We start from the raw sequence: 22,562 nt of genomic DNA, 5'->3' as shown, positions 1-22,562 counted from the left end.
TCTGCCTATTCTAGATCCATTTAGTTCTCTGCCTTTACCTACTTGGTAAGTTAGGACACATGACGCAGACAGTGATTTGCTGGAATCTTAGACTTTTTTTTCATTGGCAGCCAATTCAACTCACCAAATCCTTCATCAAAACCTACTCCTAATGGTTCTATCCCTTGCCCCTCGCCAGTGCCCTCTCCTCTTTCCAAACATTCACTCTTCTCAAGCTCCGCACGACAGCAGTGCCCCATCTCACTCTCAGTGGAAGGCCTTGATTTTATTCCCTCTGTGAAAAATGAGGCAATCAGCCCTAAGGATTATCTACTCCTCTGCTCTTGCTGCCTCCATCGAACTGGCTCTCATTCTCCTCCTCCTCTTATTTCACGAACATCTCTTCGTTTATATGTGATAGAACCAAAGGTAGTGGCACTAAAACTTTATCCATTTTTCCATCTACATCCTCTATAAAGCAAATTGTTCTGCCTCTGGACCAAAATAATTGCATATGTACCTGGACAGCCTCTGGACAGTCAGTTGATCTTAGCTTAGTATAGCCTCATTCTGATTCATCCAGGACAAAGGAAAGAACTCAGGTTTCCATATTTGTATTAAGAAAATGGTGATTGAACTGCCAGTAGGAGATGCTACTTTCTTCTTTAATGTCTATGATAACAGATCAGGTTTTTTTCAACTAACAAGTTCAGCCAGAAATTCCCAGAGGGATTAGTCTTGGACTTTAGAGGGACTTACATATGTGGATGGTTCTTCTTTTTGTTCTAACACTTAAAGAACTACTTTTTCATTACAGTTGCTATTTTGGCACTAGGCAAAACAAAAAGGCTTATTAAATCATAGAATTTCAGAGCAAAACTTTAATACTTGTACAAAACTGCAGAGACTTGGAACAAGTAAAGTCATTAACAAAGTTATAAATGTGGTTTTTAACAAATGATAGAAAACTAGAATATCCTCAATTACATTTTTATTGAAAAATAGTTAATGTGTAATATACAATATATACATTATTTTTTAAAAAACATGTTATTGGTGAAATGATGAGCTTTCATACAAGGATCACTGAAGTTTCACTCACTCTTAGCAAAGTGGCACTTTTATTTTCCTAGGTGAACATTTTGTTTAAAAATGGAGTCTCTAGAAAGAAAAAGAGAGAAATAAAGGGAGAAAGAAAGGAAGAGGTCTTTAGTGCCCTCTGGTGAAACTTCCTGAGACTGGGTATCCAAAAAAAGTAATTCCGCTCATGAGGGAAGAAAGTTAAATAGCAGAATTACTACCTGTTCACATTTGACAGAATGTGATTTGCTGCCTTGGGCAACCTCAGAGGATGCCTTGATCTCAGGGAAAGTGTTCCAACTACTGACACTCAGCCCAGCTGAGTGAAGAAAATACTTTCTTCCTAAATTTTCATTGTCATTGCCTTCTTAAAAAAACAAAAAACTCCTATTTTAAGTGGGAGAAAAAATGTGGGAAAGGTTACAATCCAGACCAAAAAAAAAAAAAAAAAAAAAAAAGCTAATAGGACAGCAAAAATTATAGCTAAAACTTAGCAAGAAGAGCTCCTTTAGTGGTCCCTAACTCTTAGCCCGGTCTTCATAATGATGGATATCACTGTCCTAGCCGACTCTATGTGTACAGATTCTGGGAGAAAATAACCTTTTCCTCAGATTTCAGGAAGCAGACCTATTCCAGACGAGGGCCATTTCTAAATGTAAACATCAACAGAGTCTAAGTTCATTCTCCAGACCAAATACTTTGGACTTAAGGTTCTTCAGTTCTCCTTGTAGCTTATGTGCCCGTCTATTGCTGTCACGCACCTCACACAGAATGGCAAGATCCTGGTTTGCCTGGGCATTAAGTGTTGCCTAGAGATTGGAAAAAAAAAGAAGAAATGATTATAGCACACGCCAGGAGAAGAAATCGGTCAGAAAGGCTAGGCTCTCTGGCTCCTTTTTGTGAGACTTGTAGTACATAAGAGAAATCCAGTCCTTAGTTTGCTTAACAACTAACTAAAAGAAGGAAAATGTAGAGTACAATTAAAGCAGAAAAGGCGTGAGACTCTTGGCTTTCCCACATAGCAGTAAAGAAGCCATGGGACAGAGATCATAAATAATGAGTAAAAAAAGACACTGATATGAACATTACTGGTAAATTTGCCAAAGAATCAAAGAAAGCATCTCTTCTTTTCCACAATTGACCTTGTTTGGCACATAGCAATCATTGAAGATATGTGGATGACTGGTTAAATCTCCTTAAGAAGGATCCTGAGGCAACCTGGATTCTAAATAAAGCTGTGTTTGATAGGGAGAAATTACTTTACTACTCATCACTTTCTCCACTGGTAAAATAGACACAGTTCTTGTACTCTACTTCTTGAACAGGGAAGGATGAAGCTTTCTGCTAAGTTTAGCTAAGACAGAAGTACACTGATGCAATCAATGATTTCAGTCTACTTAGTCTTCCCTCTGGTGTGTACTCACTAAACTGATTTTAGTGAGGTGTGTCTACATATTTCTCTTCTGAGGAGGCCTCACGGCCACGTCTCCTCACCTGCACCCCTTTTCTCCCTCTTGGTCATTCAGAATTAGCAATTACCTTATAGAGTATTTGCTCCAAGTCTTTCAGCCTCTGCCGGAGAATCTTAATATCTGTCTTAAAGCCTTCTACTTCCAAGATACGCCGATTCTCCAAGGCCTCATAGCGTTTTGTCATCACCTGTAAGCGCCTCCCCATCTTGTTAGTGCGATCCTAAATATAAGGACAGGGCAAGGCATTTTTGAAGATGAGGGAAGCATTCCCCAAACCATCTGCACTTCCCACTCCATCAGAGGTGGCAGAGAATTTTGTACCTTGAAGATCTCTCTCCTCACTCTCTCTTCCTCACGAATTCGGGCAAGTTCTTCTTCTAGGGAAATGCACTGCTCTTGATACATGTTGGACAATTTTTTCTCTTGTACTAACTTATCTTTTAGGGACTGCAGGTCAGAAGGAGAAAAAATTACAATTTTGGTAATTCAAATAGCACTTAGGCAAGGAAAGAAAGGATTTCCCTAAGTCTAAAACGAGTTAAGGAACAAGACAGCAAGGAACTTTGGAGAGAATGTGAAAGCCTCTTATTTCTAGAGGACTCTCTCAACCTTTTTCTGAAGTGTACATAGTAGAAATTCTTTTTTTTTTTTTTTTTTTAATTTTTTTTTTTTCAACGTTTATTTATTTTTGGGACAGAGAGAGACAGAGCATGAACAGGGGAGGGGCAGAGAGAGAGGGAGACACAGAATCGGAAACAGGCTCCAGGCTCTGAGCCATCAGCCCAGAGCCCGACGCGGGGCTCGAACTCCCGGACCGCGAGATCGTGACCTGGCTGAAGTCGGACGCTTAACCGACTGCGCCACCCAGGCGCCCCTAGAAATTCTTTAAAATAAAACAAATATCTTGGATCTGAGAAGAATCAGATAATGGAGCTCAGAACTATCTCAAGTAAGACATTACAATATATGTTTTGGGACACATTTCTGAAGTTTTTCTTTATTTTACTTTCAATTTTTTTTAAGTTTATTTATTTTTGAGAAAGAGTGAAAGCACAAACAGGAGAGGGGCAGAGAGAGAGAATCCCAAGCAGGCTCTGCACTAATAATGCAGAGCCTGATGCAGGCTTGATCTCACGAACCGTGAGATCATGACCTGAGCTGAAACCAAGAGTCTCATCAGACAGAGCCACCCAGGCGCCCCTGAAGTTTCCTTTAAATAGAAACAACAACAAATATTATATATGTTCCATCAAGCAGCCAGAAGATCTACAAAAACCTAAATCAGATGTTTCTTCCTTACACACAATCCTTCAAAGAGGTAGAATGTTTACAGCTAAATTATTCTCACCAGGAATGTAAAGGCCCTAGAAGGCATCCTCCACAATTGGCTGCTGCCCCCACCCCCCAACCCATCAACCTCTTTGCTTTCCACTTCCTTCTTGCTTATTCCTCTATGACCACAATGATATTCTCCCTCTTCCCTGAACATACTTTTCTTTTTAAATTAAAATTCTTGTAAAGTAGGGTCCACACCCAATGTGGGGCTCGAGCTCATGAACTTGCTCTACCGACTGAGCCAGCCAGCTGCCCCTCCCTGAACATACTTTAAATTTGCTTTTCCCTCTGCTTGAAATGCTCATCCCCTAGGTCTGTACAACAGGCTCTGTACCATTTTAGGTCTCAGCAAAAACATCAGACATTAACAGAGGGTCCCCGTGCTTCCCTACGAAAGTAGACTTTTAGCAACTACATACAACCTTCATATAATCTTTTTAATTCCTTAATACCATTTACTTTTTAATAATCTATCATTTTTAAAAACTGTTTATTTAATTTTGAGAGAGAGAGAGACAGCGAGCAAGAGCTCGGGAGGGGCACAGAGAGAGGGAGACACAGAATCCGAAACAGGCTCCAGGCTCCAAGCTATCAGCACAGAGCATGACATGGGGCTCAAATTCACGAACTACAAGATCATGACCTGAGCCGAAGTTGGATGCTTAATTGATTGAGCCACCCAGACGCCCCAATCATTTTCTTTGTTAATGTTTCCTTCTTACCCATTAAAGTTTTTTTTATCTATTTAAGTAGTCTCTACATCCATGTGGGGCTCGAATTCATGACCCCAAGATCAAGAGCCACATGCTCTTCCAACTGAGCCAGCCAGATGTCCCCATTCTCACCCATGAAAATGTAAATGCCATGAAGGCAGGCCTGGTCTAACTTATCTACTGTTGTAGCTCCAGAGCCTAGCCCGTAGTAGGAGTGTTATAAGTATTTATTCAATGAATAAACAAATCAATCAGTAGTTTAATTTTCTAAATATGCAAACACTGTAATGATAACACTACTCGTTGAAAACTATTTCTTGGAGTGCCTGGGTGGCTCAGTCAGTTGAGCGTCCGACTCTTGGTTTCAGCTCAGGTCATCATCTCACGGTTCGTGGGCCCGAGCATCACATCGGGCTCTGTGCTGACAGTGTGGAGCCTGCTTGGGATTCCGTCTCCCTCTCTCTTTGCCCCTCCCCCACTCATGTTCTTTCTCTCTCTCTCTCTCAAATACATAAACTTAAAAAAAATATATTTCTTTTTACTATCATTTTTTTTTTTCAACGTTTATTTATTTTTGGGACAGAGAGAGACAGAGCATGAACGGGGGAGGGGCAGAGAGAGAGGGAGACACAGAATCGGAAACAGGCTCCAGGCTCTGAGCCATCCGCCCAGAGCCCGACGCGGGGCTCGAACTCACAGACCGCGAGACCGTGACCTGGCTGAAGTCGGACGCTTAACTGACTGCGCCACCCAGGCGCCCCTTTACTATCATTTCTTAATGTTTACTTATTTTTGAGAGAGAGAGTTCACGCACGAACCAGGGAGGGGCAGAGAGAGACGGAGATAGAGGATCCCAAGCGGGTCCACGCCGACAGCAGAGACTCCAATGTGGGGTTCAAACTTGAGAACCATGAGATCATGACCTGAACCAAAGTTGGATGCTTAACTGACTGAACCACTCAGGTGTCCCAAAAAACCTATTTCTTTTTTTTTTTTTTTTAATTTTTTTTTTTCAACGTTTATTTATTTTTGGGACAGAGAGAGACAGAGCATGAACGGGGGAGGGGCAGAGAGAGAGGGAGACACAGAATCGGAAACAGGCTCCAGGCTCTGAGCCATCAGCCCAGAGCCTGACGCGGGGCTCGAACTCACGGACTGCGAGATCGTGACCTGGCTGAAGTCGGACGCTTAACCGACTGCGCCACCCAGGCGCCCCCAAAAAACCTATTTCTTTTTTAAATTTTTTTTTTTTTCAACGTTTATTTATTTTTGGGACAGAGAGAGACAGAGCATGAACGGGGGAGGGGCAGAGAGAGAGGGAGACACAGAATCGGAAACAGGCTCCAGGCTCCGAGCCATCAGCCCAGAGCCCGACGCGGGGCTCGAACTCACGGACCGCGAGATCGTCACCTGGCTGAAGTCGGACGCTTAACCGACTGCGCCACCCAGGCGCCCCGTAAAAAACCTATTTCTTGAGGCTGCTGCTATAACAGCTTTGGGAACTGAATGAATCTTGTATGACAATTCTCAGGTTCTTTGAAATTCTCTGAATTCTTTCAACTTTTCCAGAAAAATTAACAATTTCTATAAGACATAAGAAAACTACCTTAACATATTCATTTTGGTGATGATGATTCTCATGAATGACTGGCCAAACGTTTCTAATTTTATCTTCTTTCTTCTTACATTGCATGCTGTATTGCTTAATCTTTGACATCAAATGATCTTTTTCAAGCATCCATGACTTCTCTTTATTTTGGTTTTCAAATCTGAGTTGCAAAAAGTCTTTGGTGCTCTCATAGAGAAGTTCTTGGGTGTGATGGAGACTGAAAGAAAATACAAATGTGGACACGAAGAAGCTTACATGGCACCTATGACACATAGTTATTCAGACAAAGGGAAGATATAGGTTCTTTAAAAATTGTGAAATCCGTGAATTCTGTAAAATATCATTAACACTTTTAAAAACACACTTAACCTGGTCACTGGCAATCTTACATGTTTTACAAGACAAAATGTACTGTACTTACCCTTGCTCACTGGCTAACAGACTGGGCTTTATAGATAGTTTCCTAAATTTCAGATTATATAATTAAAAGACCTATAGAAATATTCGCACATAGCCTGCACAAATGTGGACTATTCCCTGACTGAGGGTGAACACAAGTTCTAAAATGTCAAAGAGTTTTGCTTTTGTTTATGCTGTGCTCCACACATAAACTGCCTGGTATCAAATCTTATCCTTTTCTCAAGATCAACTTCCTCCATGGAGGCATCATGGCAACTTTAAGCCCATTTAGTTTCTCTATTCTCCAAAATTCCATGTCAGTTTAAATCTCTATGCCTGTGCTACAATCCGACACTTGCTTATATATGATGCTGTTTTAACTATCAAAAGGCATATTTTCCTTTTTTTTCTAAGTTTATTTATTTTTAGATCTTTATTTATTTTTAAGGGAGAGAGCATGAGTGGAGGAGGGGCAGAGAGAGATGGGGGGGCCAGAGGATCTGTACTGATAGTAGCAAGCCCAATGTGGGGCTAGAACTCAAGAACTGTGAGATCATGACCTGAGCTGAAGTCAGACACTCGACTGAGCCACCCAGGTGTCCTTAAAGTTTATTTTGAGAGAGACAGAGACAGAGACAGAGACAGAGAGACAGAGAGAGAATCTCAAGCAGGTTCCATGCTATCAGTGCAGAGCCTGACATGGAGCTTGAACTCACTAACCAGGAGATTGTGACCTGAGCCGAAATCAAGAGTTAGACGCTTAACCAACTGAGCCACCCAGATGCCCTATTTTTCTTTTTCTTTTCAAAAGATTTTATTTTTAAGTAATCTCTATACCCAATGTGGGGCCCAAACTCACAACCCCAAGATCAAGCACCACATGCTCCATCAACTAAGCCGGCCAGGTGTCCCACCATGCGTATTTTCTAACCTGAGTGAAAGCTTATACCTTATTTATCATTTACTTTTGCACTGCTACCACCAGATTTTCAAGGACAGTACCAGCTACTAAACAGACACAAAGTACTGAATAGATTCTCGCCGACTACTGAGATTTTGGAATAGACGAATGATGTTCTATCTTCAAAAAAAAAAAATCTATCTAGAAGTTAGCAGTTCATCAGTTTAACATCAACACCTAGAAAAATACTGTATCAAATGATCAAACTGCTTGCAAAGAATATGAAATACCATGAGGCAATCACTGTAATTTTCCACTGACCAAATAATGTCAGACACACTCAGTTCTTTTCATGAGTAATAGGATATGCAGAGAAGGGGAAATAATAGCATAATGCAGGCACAAAGCAGGATAACTGTCACCAGATGAATGTATATATGTTCAGGTATACATGTATGTGTATAAAGAAAGAGATTGATTCAGTTACCACAAGGATCTCTCTTGCTTTCAACGAGTTATTTTATTCTATCTTACATTATGTTCTCAATTACAAAGTGGGCGAGTAGGATCTTGTTAATGTATAAGTGGTTTGAAAGAGACCCAAAAGACAGTCACTAATGGCCTTGGATTTCATGCCATTCAATATTCTTAGGATGATCTATCTAATGTAAGGGATTGATCATGTGCTCAGATATGTAGATGATGTTAAACCAGGATGGTTATTAATATTCTAGAAGACAATTGTAAAATTACAAATTACTATGAAAATTTAAAAACACCGTTCCCTAGGGGCGCCTGGGTGGCTCAGTCGGTTGGGCGACCGACTTCGGCTCAGGTCATGATCTCGCGGTCCGTGAGTTCGAGCCCCGCATCGGGCTCTGTGCTGACAGCTCAGAGCCTGGAGCCTGTTTCAGATTCTGTGTCTCCCTCTCTCTCTGACCATCCCCCATTCATGCTCTGTCTCTCTCTGTCTCTAAAATGAATAAACGTTAAAAAAAAATTTTTTTTTTAATAAATAAATAAATAATGAAAACACTGTTCCCTTAAAAACAATTAAAATCCAATGAAAACTGAAAATGCTATGCGTAAGGCCAAAATACCAAAAATAAAGACGAAGGTGGAGGAGTGCTGGCCAAATGCAAACATACTGCTGTGTTCAAAGAAACAGAGCTGGCAAGAGCCAGAAGGCAGTTCCTACTCTGCAGTGGCCAGAAATCTTAATTTAAGTATCACATCCAATTTTAATCCCCATACTTTCAAGTGGAGGAAGAGGCACTAGAGAAGTTTAAGATGACAATAAAAAAAAAAAAAATAAAGCGATGAAAAATGTAACATGAAAAAAAATTTTAAATGTAGAATGTTTAACACAGAAAAGAAGCAGTAAGGTGCAGTTTGATAAGGATCACCAAGTACTCAATGTTTATTGCGTGCCTATTGTGCATACAGGGCAGGACAAGAGTTGGACACTTAACCAACTGAGCCACCCAGACGCCCCAGGACAGTCCACTTATAAGCCACTCAGAAAAATGCAAAAATCTGTCAGGTACAGCTTTCTTGAACACTCACCTTTTGGTAAGCTCTTTGATTTTGTCCTGATTTCTCTGTTGATGCACTTGTATTTCCTCAATGCGAATCCGTCTATCCTCTATGAGCCCTTCAACTTGCTCTCGAGAAAGCCTGGTCTGTTCCTCCAGCTGAGCCTGCAGCGCTTCCACCTAGGTAGGCCAAACGGGGTGTGGCGTATCCACTCCTGCTTTGCTTCCATTTATTTATTACCTCTAAAAGCCAGCCTTGCTCCAGAAAAGTGTAAAAAGCCAAACAAAAAACCCACAAACAAAAGCACAGCAGCAAAACAAATAGAAGAAAAATCTTAAGTGTTCTCCTTTTTATTTAATGTCTTATAAATGGGGTTAGGCTACAAAAGAGCAAGCTCCGTCCACATTAAACAAAGCATCTACATCACACACAAAAAGCTAGAAAATACAGTTTCCTCTACCCTAAGATTCTCATCTTTTCACTATCTCCTATTTTGGAATTTTAGGACTGTCTTCCTCTTAAGAACCCCTCGTTGCACAGAAATAGAATGACTCTTCTTCATTTTTCACTTTAAAAGGTGGGGCAAAATCAGTATAATGTAATTTCCTTCTCTGATTCTGGCTGTCATGACTCCAAATGGAGATACTAGCCAAAGGCAGAAACTGTCATTTAAAGCAACAGACTGCTCTGTTGTTACTCCTCCCCAGTAAGGACAGGAACTTGAGTGCAACTAGATGAAAAATCCTGGTTGCAAATGATACACAATTACCAGATGGTAATAGGATGATTCATGACTTTCCTAGGCCAATGTACCTTTTAAAAAAAATTATTTATTCTTTGTGAGAGAGTGCAAGCAGGGCGAGGGACAGAGGGAGAGAGGGACAGAAGATCTGAAGGTCACAGCACAGAGCTTGATGCAGGGCTCGAACTCATGAGCCATGAGATCATGACCTGAGCCGATGTCAGACGGTCAACCAACTGAGCCACCCAGGCACCCGTAGAATACATGCACTTAAATAAACCGATTTACCCCCCCAGAGGTCAATCTATCAGCACAGATCCCCTAGGCCAATCACAAAGGGAATTCTTACTGTATGATAGTTTTGTTGGGTAAGGCTTTGTATATAAGCTGAAGGAATAGAAGGTTCAGAATAGCGCTTCTAGAATGGCTCAAAAGAGAACAATGGTTTTAAGATATAAAATAATTTCCTTGGAAATTAGGAACAACCTATATTTTCTTTATCACTTGATGAATAGATGTAACATGTATGTAAGAAGATATTTATATGATAACAAAGGTATGCTACACAAAGCTAAAGTTGTGGACAGAAACTGTTCTGGTCTGCCAAAATAAATTCTTTACCTGCAGGGTAAGTGTTTGTATGTCTCCCTGGTATTGCTCAGAAGAACTTTCTTCTTTCTCTCTCATTGCTGGTTTTCTTTTGCTTACTTTAGAATCTAAAACAGAAAACAAAAATTAATCAAGACCCTTACCTAGTTTTTCTTAGCTATTTGAGCATCAACATTAGCTCTGCAGAGGAGTCTGGCTGGGTTTACCTGTAAGAGAAGAAAAGGAAGAAGAATGAAAACATCCAATGGCTATAGTAATAGTTTTCCAAATGGGAATCTCTCTAAAGGAACTATGCCAGGATGTCTTCTGGATAATAATATTCACGTTTCTAAAGAATAAACACTAAATTTTCCTTTGGAGTTGTATCTATTCTCTTCATAAAATATTATTTAATCAGAAAAGGTAAGGAATAAGGAAAACTAAGTCTAAACATTTGGTTGTGATTTATCACCCAATTTTCTAAAGATGGGGATTTTAAAAATAAGCAATGCTAGGACCCTGCCTGCACCTGCCAGCCAGAGGCCGTTTATTGGTGGGGTGGAGCAGCACTTCCCAGGAAGGGGGGTGCACAGAGCAGGACCCTTTAAGGCATCAGGGTTTAAATCCCAGCCTAGCACCAGGGAGGCATCAGATCAGTAGAGCAGGACAAACCGCCTCGTTCGGACCCATGTGGCACTGAGAGGAGGCCCTTTGGTGGGGTGCCCAGAGCGGGACCCTTTAAGACATCTGGGTTTGAACCCCAGATGAGCCCAGGCATGGGAGACTGTGGAGCAAGAGAGAGGGGGAAAAAAATAGCCCCACTCCCACTGTGCAGTACTGTGAGGATGGCCTGAACAGAGTGGTTTGGGACACCGGGGGTCTGGGGAGGAGAGACTGGGATGTCACCATTTTTCTTCCCATCACCAACAAGGTGGGGCCTCAGGGAACCGACAGAGGGCCCACAGTGGAGGCGGAACCCGCCTACACCAAACCACGCCCCTCTGCACCTGGTAACTGGGTGTCTACCTGAGCAAGATTGACACTAACCAGACCAGACAGCCTCTCCTCCAGACCAGTGCTGCCACCAGTTCCAAGGCACCATCAGGTATCAGTCCAGCATTTTTGCATTTTCTGATTTAATTCTTGGATCATTCTTATTATATGCATATATATGTGTGTGTGTGTGTGTGTGTGTATTTACACCCATACACATGTATACACACATATATATATGTGTGTGTGTGTGTGTGTGTGTGTGTGTATATATACACATATATACACATATATATACATATATATATACATATATATTTGTGTGTGTGCGTGTGTGTGTGTATATATATATATATATATATATATATATATATATATATATATATGTTTTCTTCCTTTTCTCCCTCTTATTTCTTCCCTTCTCTAGTCCGGTTATTCTGTATTCTGGTTGTTAGTTTATTTAAGCAGACATATTTAACCTATTCTCTTTATACCTGTTCTATATCTCCTTCTTTATTTTCTTCTCTCTCTGGATTAAGCCACATAGTTTCTCTGCCCAGTTAATTTTCTTTTTTTCCTTTCCTTTTCCCCGCCCCTGTCATTTCTCTCTTTGTACAGGACAGGGCCTTTTCCACCACCACTGCCCCCCAACCCCCTTTTTTTAAAAATTTTTTTTCCAGGACTACTTCAATGAACAAATCAAAGCACACCTGGTGGAGGGTCCAAAACATCACTATGAGTAGGGAGATAAAGCAATCAGAGTCACAACAACAGAGAGCACATAACACACTGCAAAACACCTCCTGAAGGGCCAGGCCCTGGACAGTATATGACCCCTCTTTAATATAGTAGTGCTCCCAGGTGCAGGACACATTACAAGCTTTTAAAACACATAAGGGACAGAAAACTAGCCAAAATGACAAAATGGAAGAATTTTCCTCAGAAGAAATTCTGACAGCTGAAGAGTTGATAAAAACAGATATAAACACTATATCTGATCAAGAATTTAGAATAATAGTCATAAGATTAATCGCTGGGCTTGAAAAAAAACAAAAGACAGCAGAGAATCGATTGCTGCAGAGACCAAGGAAATAAAAAGTAGTCAGGATGAATTAAGAAATGCTGTAAATGAGGTACAAAATAAACTAGATGCAGTGACAGCGAGGATTGAAGAGGCAGAGCAGAGTATAAGTGAAATAGAAGATAAAATGATGGAAAAAGATCTAGCCAAGAAAAAAGATAAAAAAAATTCTAGACCACAAGGAGGGAATTAGAGAACTGTGATTCAATGAAACAGAATAATATCTGTATCACAGGAGTTCCAGAACAAGAAGAGAGAAAGGGATGGAAGGTTTACTTGAACAAATTATAGCTGAGAACTTGTGCAATCTGGGTAAGGAAACAGACATTGAAATACAGGAGGCACAGAGAACTCTCTTCAGATGTAACGTGAATCAATCTTCTGCACGACCTATCATGGCAAAATTGGAAAAATACAAAGATAAAGAGAATTCTGAAAGCAGCTAGGGACAAACAGGCCTTAATCTACAAGGGTAGACACATAAGGGTAGTAGCAGACCTATCTACTGAAACTTGGCAGGCCAGAAGGGAGTGGCAGGAAATATTCAATGTACTGAATAGGAAAAACATGCAGCCAAGAATCCTTTATTCAGCAAGCCTGTCATTCAGAACAGGAGAGATAAAGGTTTTCCCAGACAAACAAAAACTGAAGGAATTCATCACTACTAAACCAGCCCTGCAAGAGATTCTAAGGGGAACTCTGTGAGGGAAATGTTGCAAAGACTACAAAGGACCAGAGACATCACAAGCATGAAACCTACAAATAACACAATGACACTAAATCCATATCTTTCAATAATAACACTGAATATAAATGGGACTAAATGCTCCAATCAAAAGATACAGGGTATCAGAATGGATAAAAAAACAAGATCCATCTATTTGCTGTCTACAAGAGACCCATTTTAGACCTGAGGACACCTTCAGATTGAAAGTGAGGGGACAGAGAACCATCTATCATGCTATTGGAAGTCAAAAGAAAGCTGGAGTAGCCATACTTCTATCAGACAAACTAGATTTTAAACTAAAGGCTGTAACAAGAGATGAAGAAGGGCATTATATCATAATTACAGGGTCTATCCATTAAGAAGAGCTAACAATTATAAAGTTTTATGAACCCAATTTGGTAGCACCCAAATATATAAAACAATGAATCACAAACATAAGTAATCTTACTGATAAGAACATGGTAATTGCAGGGGACTTTAATACTCTACTTACAACAATGGACACATCATCTAGGCAGAAAATCAATACAGAAACAATGGCCCTGAATGATACACTGGACCAGATGGACCTGACACATATATTCAGAATTTTTTATCCAAAAGCAGCAGAATACACATTCTTCTCGAGTGCACATGGAACATTCTCCAAGATAGATCACATACTGGTCACAAAACAGCCCTCAAAAAAATATAAAAGAACTGAGATCATACCATACACATTTTCAGATCACAATGCTATGAAACTTCAAATCAACCATAGGAAAAAGTCTGGAAAACCTCCAAATGCATGGACATTAAAGGACATCTTACTAAAGAATGAATGGATCAATCAGGCAATTAAAGAAGAAATTAAAAAATATATGGAAACAAATGAAAATTAAAACATGACAGTCCAAACCCTTTGGGATGCATCAAAGGCAGTCCTAAGAGGAAAATACACTGCAATCCAGGCCTATCTCAAGAAACAAGAAAAATCCCAAATACAAAATCTAACAGCACACCTAAAGGATATAGAAGCAGAACAGAAAAGAAACCCCAAGACAGAAGAAGAGAAATAATAAAGATTAGAACAGAAATAAACAATACAAAATAAAAAAAAACAGATCTATGAAACTAAGAGCTGTTTTTTTGAAAAAATAAACAAAATTGATAAAACCCTAGCCAGAATCCTCAAAAAGAGAGGACCCAAACAGATAAAACCATGAATGAAAATGGACTTATCACAACCAACCCCTCAGAACTAGAAATAATTATCAGAGAATACTATGAAAAATTATATGCCAACAAACTGGACAACTTGGAAGAAATGCACAAATTCCTAGATACCCACACACTACTAAAACTCAAATGGGAAGAAATAGAAAATTTGAACAGACCCATAACTAGTGAAGAAATTGAATCAGTTATCAAAAATCCCCAACAAATAAGAGTCCTGGACCAGACTTCCCAGGGGAATTCTACCAGGCATTTAAAGCAGAGTTAATACCTATCCTTCTCAAGCTGTTCCAAAAATTAGAAATGGAAAGAAAGCTTCTGGACTCATTCTATGAAGCCAGTATTACCTTGATTCCCAAACCACACAGAGACCCCACAAAAAAAGGAGAATTACAGGCCAATATCCCTGATGAACATGGATGCAAAAATTCTCAACAAGATACTAGCAAATCGAATTCCATAGCATATAAAAAGAATTCTTCACCAGGATCAAGTGGGATTTATTCCTGGGCTGCAGGGCTGGTTCAATATTCATAAATCAATCAATGTGATACATCACATTAATAAAAGAAAGGATAAGAACCATATGATCCTGTCAATAGATGCAAAACAAAATACAGCATCGTTCCTTAATAAAAACCCTCAAGTAAGTTGGGATAGAAGGAACATACTGAAATATTATAAAAGCCATATATGAAAAGCCCACAGCTAATATTATCTTCAATGGGGAAAAACAGAGCTTTCCCCTGAGATCAGGAACACAACAGGGATGTCCACTCTCATCACTGTTGTTTAACACAGTGTTAGAAGTCCTAGCATCAGTAATCAGACAACAAAATGAAATAAAAGGCATCAAAACTGGCAAAGAAGAAGGCAAACTTTCACTTTTCATAGACATGATACTCTACATGAAAACCCGAAAGACTCCACCAAAAAGCTGCTAGAATAGAATTTAGCAAAGTCACAGGATACAAAAATCAATGTACAGAAATCAGTTGCATTTCTATACACCAATAATGAAGCCATAGAAAGAGAAATCAAGAAATCGACCCCACTTACAAATGCACCAAGAATCATAAAATACCTAAGGAATAAACCTAACCAAAGATGTAAAAGATCCGTATGCTGAAAACTATAGAAAACTTATGAAGGAAACTGAAGGAGACACAAAGAAATGGAAAAACATTCCATGGATTCGAAGAATAAATGTTAAAATGTCAATACTACACAAAGCAATCTACACTTCAATGCAATCCCAGTCAAAATTGCACCAGCATTCTTCTCAAAGCTAGAACAAACAATCCTAAAATTTGTATGGAAACACAAAAGACCCCAAATAGCCAAAGTAATGTTGAAAAAGAAAACAAAACGGGAAGCATCACAATCCCAGACTTTAGTCTTTACTACAAAGCTATAATCATCAAGACAGTGTGGTATTGGCACAAAAACAGACACATAGACCAATGGAATAGAATAGAGAACCCAGAATTGGACCCACAAGTGTATGGCCAGCTGATCTTTGACAAAGCAGGAAGGGGCATCCAATGGAAAAAAGACAGTCTCTTTAGCAAATGGTGCTGGGAAAACTGGACAGCAACATGCAACTAGACCACTTATACCATACACAAAAATAAACTCAAAATGGATGATAGATCTAAATGTGAGACAGAAAACCATAAAAACCCTAGAGGAGAAAACAGGCAACAACCTCTTTGACCTCAGTTGCAGCAATTTCTTGCTTGACACATCTCCAAAGGCAAGGGAATTAAAAGCAAAAATGAACTATTGGGACCTCATCAAGATAAAAAGCTTCTGGGGGCGCCTGGGTGGCGCAGTCGGTTAAGCGTCCGACTTCAGCCAGGTCACGATCTCGCGGTCCGTGGGTTCGAGCCCCGCGTCAGGCTCTGGGCTGATGGCTCAGAGCCTGGAGCCTGTTTCCGATTCTGTGTCTCCCTCTCTCTCTGCCCCTCCCCCGTTCATGCTCTGTCTCTCTCTGTCCCAAAAATAAATAAACGTTGAAAAAAAAAAATTTAAAAAAAAATTTAAAAAAAAAAAAAAAAGATAAAAAGCTTCTGCACTACAAAGGAAACAATCAACAAAACTAAAAGGCAACTGACAGAATGGGAAAAGATATTTGCAAATGACATAGCGGATAAAGGGTTAGTATCCAAAATCTATAAAGAGCTTACCAAACTCAACACCTGAAAAACAAATAATCCAGTGAAGAAATGGGCAGAAGACATGAACAGACACTTTTCCAAAGAAGACATCCAGATGGTTAACAGACACATGAAAAGATGCTCAACGTCACTCATCATCAGGGAAATTCAAATCAAAACCACACTGAGATACCACCTCACACCAGTCAGAGTGTCTAAAATTAACAACTCAGGAAACAACAGATGCTGGCGAGTATGTGGAGAAATGGGAACTCTCTTGCACTGTTGGTGGGAATGCAAACTGGCACACCTGCTCTAGAAAAGTGTGGAGGTTCCTCAAAAAATCAAAAATAGAACTACCCTAGGACCCAGCAATAGCACTGCTATGAATTTATCCAAAGGATATAGGAGTGCTGATTCATAGGGGCACATATACCCCAATGTTTATAGCAGTGTTTTCAACAATAGCCAAATTATGGAAAGAGCCCAAATGTCCATCAACTGATGAATAAAGAAAATTTGATTTATATATACAATGGAATACTACTTGGTAATGAGAAAGAATGAAACCTTGCCATTTGCAGCAATGTAGATCGAATTGGAGGGTATTATGCTAAGTGAAATAAGTCAGTCAGAGAAAAACAGATATCATATGTTTTCATTCATATGTGGAACTTGAGAAACTTAACAGAAGACCATGGGGGAAGGGAAGTGGAAAAGTAGTTACAAACAGAGAGGGAGGGAGACAAACTGTAAGAAACTCTTAAATACAGAGAACAAACTGAGGGTTGATGGGTCAGGTGGGGTAGAGGGGAAAATGGGTGATGGGCATTGAGGAGAGCACTTGTTGGGATGAGCACTGAGTGTTGTATGTAAGTGATGAATCACAGGAATCTACCCCCAAAACCAAAAGCACCCTGCACACACTGTATGTTAGCCAATTTGACAATAAATTATATTAAAAAAAACAAGCAACACTAAAATTACACTGAACAAAATTCCTAGAATGATTTAAGAACCTCATGCTAAGAGAACAGATCTTAAGAGTTCTCATCACAGGAAAAACAAATGCATGACCATGTGGGATGATGAATGCTATCCAGACTTACTGTGGTGATCATTTCGTAACACAGACAAATATTGAATCCTTATGTTGTACATTTAAAACAAGTGTAATATGTCAGTTACATCTTAATTTTCTAAAAAGAGGCAAAGATATAAAACTAAGATTTCCATTTAAAAAAAAAAAAAAAAAAGAAAGAGACTGAGGCTTAGAATCGAATTAATATTCTGTGATCCCAGAAGTTGTCCAAGTCTGTTTTATGATTTATCATCATGTTAATTATGTATTTTTTATTTTACTTTATTAAAACATCAAGGAAGGTTAAAGGAAAGAAAGCTCAGTGAAATCTGAAACCACCAAAGACATCAGTATGAATATTCATTATCACTACATAGTAGAAAAAATTTCTAATCATGTGCACTATGTTTTTGAATTCTGCATCAATGAGAATTTATAATAATGTGGCTAGTACCTGCTCTGAAAGCTGAGGAAAATTCATTCTGTTCACATATACCTACAGGCTGCTTAGTCTTTTGGAAAATGCTGACCTGAAAAGGCAAAAAAAAAAAAAAAAGTATAGAATTAGCCTCCCTATAAGATGTCATATTTCACTTTTTAGCTTTATTTCTGTAGGTCAAACACTATTCACATATCAAATTTGTCAAAATTGCCATAATCATATAAGGATGTCATGTATGTGAGATACCAAAGTGGACAAAGTAACAAATTGGATAAAACTCAGTGCTGGTAATACAAACTAAAAAAATTAAATTTCAGAGTTATCTAGTAATATCTGCTGAAAGAAAGGGGGAGGGGATCCTTGACAAAGGCCTTTAGGAAAATAACGGCAACACCAAAAAATGTATATGTAGATACACATAAATATGCTCATTGAGGCACTGTTTATACAAGTATAAAAATGGAAATACTATACATACACAAATATTTCTATATGAATGGAAAAAGAGTTTTATCTCTGGGATATAGAATTATGCGACACTGCCACTCTTATATGATCGATTTCTCAAATCTATCTGTTTTTAATAAAGACCATGCATTACTTTTATTATCAGCAGAAACTTCAGATTAAAAAAGAAACCTGAGGGGTGCCTGGGTGGCTCAGTTGGTTAAGCGACTGACTTCAGCTCACGTCATGATCTCACAGTTCATGAGTTCGAGCCCTGTGTCGGGCTCTGTGCTGACAGCTTGGAGCCTGGAGCCTGCTTGGGATTCTGTGTCTCCCTCTCTTTCTGCCCTTCCCCCACTCATGCTCTATGTATCTCTTTCTCTCTCAAAAATAAAAAAAATTAAAAAAAAAAAAAAAAGAAACCTGAGTATTGCAACTTGCTCCCACACTAACTCTGCTCCTGCTTTCCTCTCTAATCTCCCCCCAAAACATCTACTCCTCTATGCTTTAGATTTCCAAACAATAGGGGCACCTGGGTGGCTCAGCTGGTTAGGCATCTGACTTCAGCTCAGGTCACGATCTCGGGGTTCGTGAGTTTGAGCCCCACATTGGGCTCTGCGGAGCCTGAACCCTGCTTCAAATTCTGTGTCTCCCCCTCTCTCTGCCCCTCCCCAGCTCGCACTCTGTCTCTATCTCTCTCTCTTTTTTTTTTTAATTTTGTTTTAATGTTTATTTATTTTTGAGACAGAGAGAGACAGAGCATGAACGGGGGAGGGTCAGAGAGGGAGACACAGAATCCGAAACAGGCTCCAGGCTCCGAGCTGTCAGCACAGAGCCCGACGCGGGGCTCGAACTCACGGACCGCAAGATCGTGACCTGAGCCAAAGTCGGCCGCTCAACCAACTGAGCCACCCAGGCGCCCCTCTATCTCTCTTAAATATAAATAAACATTTAAAAAAAAATTAGATTTCCAAACAATAAAATGGGGTAAACAATACTACTTCCCAAGGTTTTTTTGGAGAAAAATAAATAAAATCATAAAACTGTCTGTAATTATAGCAAGTGTTCTGAAAACTTAGGGGCTATGACATTTAATTCTCCTTCTATCTTCTTTAATAAGTACCAAAATTGCTCTTATTGTGGACCCCATCCTGTATTTTATAAAAGCCATGCTTACCATGCTGTACCAAAGATTACTTACTTTGTTTGGAGGCTCCTTATAAAAATAGGTCACTTCTCCAGTGTCTGTGCCCACAAGGGTCAAGAGGTTCTGAATCTTTTTCTTGTCTTCTAACTCCCTGCAATTCTCATAGAGTAAGCACATAATTGTGTTCAGAGGAAGTAAATTTTCCTATTTAAAAGACCTCCTTTCTGATTTACTTTTACGACAATGGCAACATCAAATTAAAATTGAGTAAGATATATTTAGACCTTAGCTCTAATTTTTAAAACATCAGGTGTTTATACTAATTCAGAAAGAATGGATCAAAGACCTACATATAAGAGTTAAAACTATAAAACTCTTAGAAGAAAACAAAGTGATATTGGATTTGGCAATGATTTTTTAAACATGACATCAAAAGCAGAAGGAACAAAAAGAAAAATATACCAATTGGACCTTACAAAAATAAAAAACTTTTGTGCATCAAAGGACTATCAACAGAATAAAATGGCAACACTCAGAATGGGAGAAAACACTTGGAAATCACTTACCTAATAAGGGATTCAATCTAGAATATACAAAGAACTCTTAAAACTAAACAACAGTAAAAATCAAAGAACCCAATTCAAAAATGGGCAAAGGACTTGAATAGACATTTCTCTGAAAAAGATACACAAATGACCAATAAACATGTCAGAAAATGTCAACATCACTAATCATTAGGGCAATGTAAACCAAAACAATGAGATACTACTTTACACCCTTTAAGATAGCTAGTATTAAAAAAAATAAAGAACAAATGTTGGTATGCACATTCAGTAAGAGACTGAAACCTATGTGCACTGTGGGTGGGAATATAAAGTGGTACAGTCACTATGGGAAACAGTATGGCAGTTCCTCAAAATTATTAAACATAGAATTAACATTTGATTCAGCAATCACACTTCTGGGTATATATACAAAACAACTGAAAGCAGAGACCTGAACAGGTATGTGTACATCAATGTTCACAGCAGTGTTATTCACAATAGCTAGAAGATGGAAATAATTCAAATGTCCATCAAGGACCAAGGGATAAACACAATGTGGTATGTACATATAATGGAATATTATTTGGCCTTAACAAGGGATGAAAGTTTGATATGTGCTACAACATTGGTGAACCTTGAAAACATTGTGCTAAATGAAATAAGCCAGATGCAAAGGGACAAATACTATCTGATTCTGCTTATATGAAGTCAAATACATAGATAGAAGGTAGAACAGTGGTTACTGGGGGCTAGGAGGAGGGGAGATGGGGAGATATTGTTTAGAGTTTCTATATGGGATGATGAAAAAGTATTCTAGACATGGATAGTGGTATGGCTGCACAATAATGTGAATATACCTAATGCCACTGCACTATGCACTTAAAAATGACTAAAATGGTAAATTTCATGTTAAATATATTTTACCACAATTTAAAAAAAATTTAGTAGTGGATGCTTCCACATCGTGGACCACTGCTCAGATGCTACCTTCAGGATCAAGACACTTCTCACCCAAGAGCTTCTCCAGCAACTGCCCTAGGCTGAAGGCAGCAGCCTTTCCCAAGTCTATATCCCCTCCCTGGTGGCAGCCTACATCCAATGAGTGGGGTACAAACGTTCAACCCCTTTGCCTCTGAATGGCTGTCCTGGCCTCAGAGCTCAGCTGAAGCTAACTGTTACCATCGAATCACAGTTCAAATTCTTCCTCTGTCCAAATCTGCTCGTAGATGGTATTCCTGAGAGTCTACCTACTAACCATCCTACGGGCATTCGTATCCATCTCAGAGTCTGCTTCCTGGGGAACACAACCTAAGAGAAGGACCATAGAGATATTTATCTTGTTTCATTTAATTTAGAAACAGAACTCCAATATTTCCCTTCTGCTAGTTGGCACCTGATTCTCAGTCGGTCGTTTTCAGAGTAGAGGCGTAAAGCATGTTCCCGTTCCTGGAAGAGGCAGACCTGCATATCACTTAGGGCTTTCTGCAATTCAGCAATCTCTTCCTCCCTCTGCTGCAAATCCCATTCTAGTTTATGCTGAGGGAAAAAAAAAGGTAGTTGAAAAGATATCTGACTTCATAGGAGTATCTCTTATTGGGTATGGTGGCTCAGTTCAGGTAGATATATCACAAAGTGAATGGTTTCACCAACACAGAATTCAAATGACAACAGCTGTGTATAGACTAGGGTTTAAAAGCTACAGGGTGAGTGTGACGTTTGCATGTAACATCAAAGCTCTCGTATCTTTTACAGATTACAAAACCCTGTAATGCCAAATGATCTACCTGTTCTAGTCACACCTTTTTTTTTTTTTTAATGGTTTCTATGTAATAAGGATTATAAAATTTTGGAAAGACAAAGATAAAAAGGTATGCTTTTTGGCTACAGAGCTGAAGAATTTTGTGGGGAAAGAGACATGCCAACAATTAAAGTGAAATAATTATTTCATGAAAGAGCATACAGAATAAAATGGTAGAGGGGAAATCACGGCAGGGGTAAAACCTCTAAGGTTTTGGGAAGTCAGGGAATGCAACCAAAAAGTTGGAACTTGAAAGACGAAAACTGTTGGAGACAAGCGGAGGGGGGCGTACTCTCAGGAAAGAGACATAAATACACAACCATCAAAGAGCCGTAAGTGTCTGGAAAACTCCAACTACTTCAGTGTTACTGGAGTGGATAGTGAGAGGCAGACTGGGGACTTATGGGACCGGAGGCTGGATACTGGTAAGGAGTAGCTCAGGGGAGGCGTAACAAGAGTCTGAACTAGTGCTGTGGCAAGAGCGATTAAGCTGTAAGAATGGATCTAGTGACATTAAGGAAGCAGAAGCAATAGCACTTACCAAATGAAGGAAGTAGGGGCTGGGGAGTGCGG

At 39.4% G+C, this 22,562-nt stretch overlaps 1 protein-coding gene across 7 annotated transcripts in view; it reads right to left on the bottom strand.

The window, feature by feature from the left end:
• Window positions 1-953: 953 nt before the first annotated feature.
• CCDC77 (coiled-coil domain containing 77) overlaps window positions 954-22,562 on the bottom strand; it is a 32,074-nt gene continuing 10,465 nt past the window's right edge. For all 7 annotated transcript variants that reach the window (XM_086714368.1, XM_025930402.2, XM_086714365.1 and 4 more), the window contains 9 exons: window positions 21,585-21,727; window positions 19,701-19,797; window positions 18,065-18,140; window positions 10,388-10,482; window positions 9,055-9,203; window positions 6,186-6,405; window positions 2,853-2,978; window positions 2,599-2,751; window positions 954-1,868 (listed from right to left, as the gene is read on the bottom strand). In XM_086714368.1, coding sequence (XP_086570494.1) covers window positions 1,722-1,868; window positions 2,599-2,751; window positions 2,853-2,978; window positions 6,186-6,405; window positions 9,055-9,203; window positions 10,388-10,482; window positions 18,065-18,140; window positions 19,701-19,797; window positions 21,585-21,727 — 1,206 coding nt within the window. In that variant the 3' untranslated portion in view covers window positions 954-1,721. The remainder of the gene's footprint in view (window positions 1,869-2,598; window positions 2,752-2,852; window positions 2,979-6,185; window positions 6,406-9,054; window positions 9,204-10,387; window positions 10,483-18,064; window positions 18,141-19,700; window positions 19,798-21,584; window positions 21,728-22,562) is intronic.

The sequence above is a fragment of the Puma concolor genome, chromosome B4 (genome assembly GCF_028749965.1).
Source record: "Puma concolor isolate L17-30 chromosome B4, mPumCon1.1.hap2, whole genome shotgun sequence".
Lineage (NCBI taxonomy): Eukaryota > Metazoa > Chordata > Mammalia > Carnivora > Felidae > Puma > Puma concolor.
This window is presented reverse-complemented; position numbering and strand designations above follow the sequence as displayed.